The following is a 7,682-nucleotide window of genomic DNA, read 5'->3' as shown; positions in this document are numbered from 1 at the left end:
AGAAAAAGCAAATCAATGATGAAGAAAACATAATTGAATTGCAAAAGAATAGAAAATAAGGTTTAGAAATCTTCTCCAAAGTGTCAAGAAGGATTAGAGATCTTCTCCTTCCAGCTCTCAATACAGAAAAGTTTCAGAAAATAAAGCTTATGTCTCTAGAGGACGAACATCTAAAAATCGGTTTAAAACAAAAAAAAGGAAAACTTGAGTCGGGGACGGGATCGGTCGATCCCAAGTGAGCACCGGTCGATCCTGGGTGCTTTTTCTGCGTTTTCTCCATCTGCTTTCTAGTCTGATCAGTCTTTACCAAATTGGCTCCAAATGCATGTTTATATTCCCAAAACACTCAGTTTCCTTCCAAAGTAACCTAAAACCTGTACAGACTCACAAAAGACTAAAAAGACACTAAAAGCACACTTTGACTCAACAAAAGACTCAAACCAATTTTTAAAACTATGGTTAAAAATCCTACAAAATACAGACACATCAGCGTCGACTCTGCGCACTTGCGTCGGCCAACACACTCTTTGCATCGATCGATGCAACGTCCTTGAATCGACCGATGTAACGTCTTTGCATCGACTTATGCAATCCTCCAAATCCTCGCATCTCCGTTAAATCCCAAACATCGTCAATTTTTTCCCCATTTATATCCGACCTTAGGGTTTTCAAACCCAAAAACGCAGAAGCAAACCATGACTTATCTAAGCGTCGAGATCTCTGTTTTCTATGTTCTCTACAATGGTGGTGTCGTTTGACTATAGGAGCGTTGGACGCGATAGGTCACGATGGGTGACGATTAACACCATGAGGATGTGCTGGTCAACACAATGGACCAGCAAAGTTCGAATTTACAAACATGATCTTTGCTAATTTTTCATTTAAATAGAGGAAAAAATGTAATTCCACCTTAGTGACTCTTCTTCACATTATTCAAAATGAAAAACCTAATTGCAGCCCCCAATAAAAAAATTTTAATTTCAAATTATAATTTACATTGTTTTATGGTTACATTGTTTAATAGAAGCATAGTTCTAAATCGCCTCAGTCAACCACTATGGTGTGACTTGCACCATTAATATGACCGCCTAGATCAAGTTTTAGAATAAAATCTTAACATTTCTTTTAAACTGAAATATTAAAATATAATAAAAGAAAAATTTTGCTAAAGATAAGGCCTAACATCTGGCAAAAATGAATTGGTCTAATATGTAATTTAAATAGTAAAAAATCTAAGATACGAGCAACTGAAGGGAAAATATGATATTTAAGTAGTGCTTTCGTCACTATAAAAATAATGCTCGATAGTAGTATTCTCATACTAAAAAAGTTTTAAACAAAGTTTTAAAATTTACTAATTAAAAACTAACTCAATGAGCTTTCCTGTGATTGCGACATCATTTGGAGTTTCCCGAAGTGATAGCCAAGCAGGAGAGATGAAAGGTGTTTACCTCCAATATGAAGTTAAGCAAAGCTTCACCATTCGTAGACGTGAAAATATTGATCCTGCCACGGATTCTAAGAAGCTCAAAAGGTTACACAATTTTTCATTATTCTTTATCGATTAGCTTAGCAGTGAACAAAAATCATTCAATCAGCTCAAGAGCTGGAAAAAAAACTTCTTCAGACAGTGGGAATGAATTCTATTACTTGATTGACATTGACAGATATGTGTACCACACCGGTCGAGGTCCTACGAGGTACCCACTATACTCTGAGTACCCTCCCAGCGAGATCCAGCTAAGGAAAAAGAGTGTTGCGGCTGCTCCACTCCGCCGTGGTCTCATGAACTTCACTTCGTTGCCGCGAAAATGAACGAAAAGCGAGATGAACGTGCTATTTTCAAATCGATTGATAGATAACTCCACTATAGAGCAGGGCTGTACTTCAAAAATCAAAAAGGGTCCGAAACTCCAACGAAATGGGAGCAGGTTTGAAAAAGGATCTTAGAGTGCTCTTGCCGACTCGGAACGAAAAGATAGCGAGGGATTGAGAAATGTCGTTGTTCTTGGAAAAGAAGAGGGATTATATAGCTCCTTGTCTTCCTATTGATATATATCAGCTAAATCAAGTTGTAATTGAATTCAGTGTCTCATATTTAATTATATATGTAGGATAATTGCAAACCGTGTTTCAGCTCCAAATTCAAGGTTGAAGAAGGTTCAATATCTAGATTCTTTAGTGAAGCGATCCATGGAGCTTGAGGTATATATACCTCTCTTAGTTGATTCCATATATTTACTACTATTATTACTACCTCATAATATTTTTGCAGTAATATAATTATTTTATTATGTAGAGACGGATAAAGGAATTGCGTTCCTAGATAGAGATAGCGATTGAAGAGAAGCGATATCTAGAAAATGAGCAAAAGAAGCGAGATGAAAATATCTATGCTTAAATTGTATCGACAAGGACGGTACATTAATTATATCTGTGACAGTTACCTACAAATATATATAAATATGATATAGCAATAATTATGATATTAATTAATAGGTATTAATGACGTGGATAAATCAGAGATAGAGGCTGGAGAAGAACTTGGCTCTAGCCACCAATCTTACTTAGTTGATTTGAAAAACACTTATTTATATAAAAACACCTAGTGAACTTGGCTCTAGCTTCACTAGTAAAAACACCTTCTATTTCTTTGATTCAGATAATTCTTAGGTGTTTATTTCAGACTATCGTTGTGAAATGCATATCTAATGTGAATTCGTGTCATTATATGCTTGAAGTATCTAATTTCTGACAAAAATATGTCTTTCATATGAACATTAATTAAAATACATAAAATCAGTGTTCATTTTATGCAAAAAAAATAATGTATTAATGGTTTGTCATTTTTACTAGTGTAGAAAATATCAACTTTGAATTTAATATATTTAAAACAGTTTTAATAAAAATAAATTAAATTAACAGTTATCAAATGATTGATATGCATACTGGCCAACACTTTTGAATCAATAAGGTACAACTGTTTTTAATACATTATTAGTGTAGGAAACTGCCAATTTTAAATTTAAGAGATTTAAAGCTCACAAACAAAATTTAACAAACCTTTCAATAAAATATTTAAGTACATTTCTAATTTTTTTGTCAACCAAACACTAATTAGAAAAGAACTCCTATACCGGAGGAAAAGAGTTTACAAAAGAAATTGCTGAAGCTAAAGATCTAGACGACCGAGCAAGACAATCTACCTTCAAATTCGATGAACGTGATGGTACCTTTGAAACGACCCGACCCAATTTTTTGTTTTTAATATAATATTAAATTAGTGATCCCATACTGACTAATATCCTAACCCCAATCAACATAGAGCGGAAATAATCAATAACATTAAACCAGAAACCCAATAGAAATAATAACCAATAACCAGTGAATTTAATACTAATAATCAACAAATACATAAAGCAATGAAATAGTAACCTAAACAACCATTCTAGACAACTACATTCTATTCTAGCAACCTAACATCACCATAGAACAAACAACCGAGTTTCTAGAACATCCTCCTCTTAATCGCCTTGATTCCACGCATAACACTTTCCTTTTACTTGCACCACACAAAACAATTGAGATGCCTCAGTATTATTATAAATACTCTCCATTGAAACGATCCGACCCGTTTTTTTTTAATAATAAATAAATACTCTACAACTAGTGGTCCCAAACCCACTAGCCACCTAACCACAAACACACCAAACAGGAGAAATAACAATACCAATAAATATCCAATAATACAATAATCAAAAAAAAATAATAACCAGTAATAGTTCCAATCAACATAAACCAGAGAACCAGCAATCCTAAACAACATTCTAGGACTCAACTCTAGCAACCTAGCAAGCCAGACAACATCCAATCGAGTCTCTAGAACATCTTCCTCTTCATTGCCTTGATTCCAGGATCATACTTTGCCTTTACCTGCACCACAAACACAATTTGCAATGCATGAGTATTTAATAAACACTCAATAATCCTCCCATCTACCGGGCTATACACACAAGCAATAGAGACATCTCTAACCATCAATCAACAATCAACAAACATTAATAACAAACCAGGACTCTACATCGACTGACACCAACCATGCATCGACCGACACCGATTGGGGTTGCATTGACCAACACAAGGCTTGCATCGACCGACACGCACGCTGCATCGACCGATGCGTGCTCGACATAGCACAAAAACCTTAGGTTTAACTCGCCGTCCTTGCATTTGCATCGACCGACGCACATGCTGAGCATCGTTTTTCCCCGAAGCTTCTCACCGGATCTTCGTTCCTACAACCACAAAACTCGATCCCAAGCCACAAGAAAGCTTCCCTATGTCCCAACTAACATACTAACAAGCCTAACAACACATAACAAGCATATCAGAGAAATCTCCAGCTTAGATAAGCCATGGTCATGCACTAAACAATTCCAGGAAGCTCCTACAGCGATCCCAGCTACAGATCTCTATAGGAAAAGCTTCCAATCTCGCAAACTCCTCAGGAACAGTCAAGAACACTTAGGAACACCTTTTCTCTCTTTTCTTTCTTTCAAAAGCGGCTAAACATGACTAATGAGACAGAAACTCGTGTTAAGGGTTTTCCCTAACCCAAAACGCAGCGTTTAACTTAAACTCGTCCGCACATAACCGGCCTTGCATCGACCGATGCACATAGTGCATCGATCGATGCACCCTCTAAACCAGGATTCCGGTTTGCGGATGTTATAATTCTCCCCCACCAACATAGATTCGTCCTCGAATCTTCAACAACCATCAGTCAAGGACTCCCGTGCAACCGTCTCCATGGCCCACCACAAAAGGCCACACAATTGGCTAAACAGCCCGCCACAAAGGCCACACAATGTCTCGAAATACCGCCACACGCGGGCACAATGACTCAAAAATCTGCCACGAAGGCCACACAAGCCCCTCCAAGGCCCACAACCACTAAAAAAAATGGTCAAATTCTAACTCACATAAAACTTACCAATTTTAGAACTTTTCACTTTTGGAAACTTTCCACTCTTGGAAATTCCATTTCAGGAAACTTTCCTTTTCCGATACCAGCTTCGCGGAACTTCTTATCCCAAACACCACCTCATTTTGTTACTTAGTCGCAAAACCAACTACCCCTAAGCGACCAAGTAAACAAGAGAGATGGGCTGGAATACTCCATTCCCGCTCCAGCCACGGACAACAACTTGAACAAGGCTAGACAAGTTCAAGTCGCGACCTGCTTCTCGAACCACTTCTTGAACCTTGCCTTCATTGTCGTCTCTGGCTCCCAAGTCTGCTCCTCAACACCATCACAGTCCCAAAGGACTCTCATCTTCCGAAGTTCCTTGATCCTCCTCTCGAGAACCCTCACCGGTCTAGCCTCCAAAGTCATATTAGGCTGAAGATCCTCAGGAATCTTAGCCAACAACTGATCATCCTCAGGGAGACACTTCCGCAACATCGAAACATGGAACGCACGCATAACCTCAGGCATCTCCAGCCTATATGCAACCGGTCCCACCCGCTCAATCACTCTGAACGGTCCCATATACCTCAGACTCAACTTAGTCTCAGTCAATGACCTGTTCGGACCCCGCAACATGGCCATCTTGAGGTACACTCTGTCTCCTACCTGAAACTCAAGATCTCTCCTCCTCCTATCGGCATAACTCTGCTGTCGATCCTGAGCTTCCTTCATGTTCAGCTTGAGAACTCGAATCTTTTCTGAGATCTCCCGAACAAAATCTGCCCCATAAATGCTCCTCTCCCCCACCTGAGTCAAGCATAATGGTGTACGACACAGCCTCTCATACAAAGCCTCATAAGGACCTATCCCAATACTCGCCTGGTAACTGTTGTTGTAAGCAAACTCTACCAAGCTCAAGTGATCTGCCCAATGGCCTCTCCAATCCAACACACACATCCTCAGCAAGTCCTCTAGCGTCTCGATCGTCCTCTCCGAATGTCCATCTGTCTGGGGATGATAAGCTGTACTCATATGCACCTTACTGTCCATCTCTGCTTGAAACGCTTTCCAGAACACCAAAATAAACTTGGAATCCCTATCAGACACAATACTCGTTGGCACCCCATGCAACCTGACTATCTCCTTGACATACTTCTTAGCCAAGACCGCTGCTCCATCAGTCTTCTTAATGGCCAAAACATGTGCCGACTTAGTCAACCGATCCACAATGACCCAAATAGTATCAAACGTCTTGGACACTGGCAAACCCACCACGAATTCCATAGTAATCTGATGTTCATATATTTTACCATGTTTTCCCTTAGTTTATTCACATCTTTTGCATCTTTTGCTAGCCATTTTCATCATTATTGTGTAGCTTTAGGACTAATCATGCATTAGAGTTTAGTTGCATTGCATTTGCATCTTTTCATGCATAAACAGGTGATTTTGGAGCTTAAGGAGCATGGAAACAATCCTGAGGAGAAGTGAAGCAATCTTGAAGGGAAAGCAAGAGAGTTAAGGCTGAAGAACCAAGGTCCAGAGTCCAACTCGACCAAGCACTCGACCGAGTGGGTAGATGGACTCGACCGAGTGGGTAGATGGACTCGACCGAGTGGAGTGTGCACGAGAGAAGCCAGCTCGACCATGGACTCGACCGAGCACTGGTCGAGTTGACCGAGCCGTTGACTACTTTGACTTTTTCTATTTTTAGGGCTTCCACCTCCTCACCTATATAAGGCCTTGTACCTGCAGCCACCAAAGTGTGCAACTTTTTAGATATTCCCTAAACCTAGTTTTTACCTTTTTTAGTTTTATTCCTTTTGCATTTTTATTTTTAAGATCTTGTACTTCCTTAAAAAAGAAGACTAGATTCTTATATTTTGTTGGTTCTATAACTTTCAAGATATTGAGAATTTGAGTTTCATCCTTTCATCAATATTGAAGATCTTTGTTTAATCTTTCTAATAATGCAAGTTTCAATATTTTCTGGGTTTTTGACTTTCATCACCATGTATTGTTGTGAGTAGTTTCCTTAGGATCTTGAGGATGGGTTAGGATGGATTGATCTTGTGGTTTGTGTGACTTGGTCAAGCTTGATTGTTGTAGATCTCTTCTAGGGTAGATGATCTTAATGCTGATTCTATATCTGAGAGGGTAGAGTCTGATTTCAAGCTTCTTAGCATCACACCAATGTTTAGGAAGCATAGATAAGGCTAGATCTAGAGCTTACCATTAGGCTTGCTAAGAGATTAGAGGTCTTGTTTGGTTTGAGATGTATTGCTTAATGCCTGCTTGTGTAGATTCTTTACTGTGTGAGAACAAGTCTAGAATTGCATAGGTTTGATTGTTTCTTGACCATGAGAGTGGGAGAAACTTGTCTTAGATTAATATGTCTAGAGGTTAGCTCAAAGTTTGCTTGAGATTTGTTGACCAAGTTAGATAACCACAATGATTAGTCCATCCCATGAATCCATCCTCAGGACCTTCTTTGTTTATTGAAATCTTAGTCTTAATCCTGTTGCTTGCTTGTTGTTTGATTGGATTTAGCATTACTCTGTTTTTATTGCATTGCTCTGTTTCTGCGTCTAGTCTAGCTCGACCACCCACTCGACCTACACTCGGTCGAGTGCTGCTCGAGTTCATCCCCAGAACTCTGTGTCTATGATTTGTGTTTGTCTTGTTTCATTCCTGTTTCATTCCAGTTGCATAC

At 39.0% G+C, this 7,682-nt stretch overlaps 1 protein-coding gene across 1 annotated transcript; it reads left to right on the top strand.

Moving 5' to 3' along the window:
• LOC104709505 lies at positions 1,374-2,326 on the top strand. Its single transcript, XM_019229164.1, has 3 exons — positions 1,374-1,534; positions 2,115-2,205; positions 2,300-2,326. The coding sequence occupies exons 1-3, from the start codon at positions 1,374-1,376 to the stop codon at positions 2,324-2,326; spliced, it is 279 nt and encodes a 92-aa protein (XP_019084709.1).

The sequence above is a fragment of the Camelina sativa genome, chromosome 8, assembly GCF_000633955.1.
Source record: "Camelina sativa cultivar DH55 chromosome 8, Cs, whole genome shotgun sequence".
Classification (NCBI taxonomy): domain Eukaryota; kingdom Viridiplantae; phylum Streptophyta; class Magnoliopsida; order Brassicales; family Brassicaceae; genus Camelina; species Camelina sativa.
Note: the sequence above shows the minus strand (reverse complement) of the source record. Positions and strands in the feature narration are given on the sequence as shown.

What these genes read in the sequence shown, in the direction of transcription:
- LOC104709505 (XM_019229164.1), top strand. Translation starts at nt 1,374, where the DNA reads ATGAGCTTTCCTGTGATTGCGACATCATTTGGAGTTTCCCGAAGTGAT. An exon ending in GATTCTAAGAAGCTCAAAAG is followed by an intron (nt 1,535 to 2,114) that starts GTTACACAATTT and finishes TTATATATGTAG; the next exon opens with GATAATTGCAAACCGTGTTT. An exon ending in AGCGATCCATGGAGCTTGAG is followed by an intron (nt 2,206 to 2,299) that starts GTATATATACCT and finishes TTTATTATGTAG; the next exon opens with AGACGGATAAAGGAATTGCG.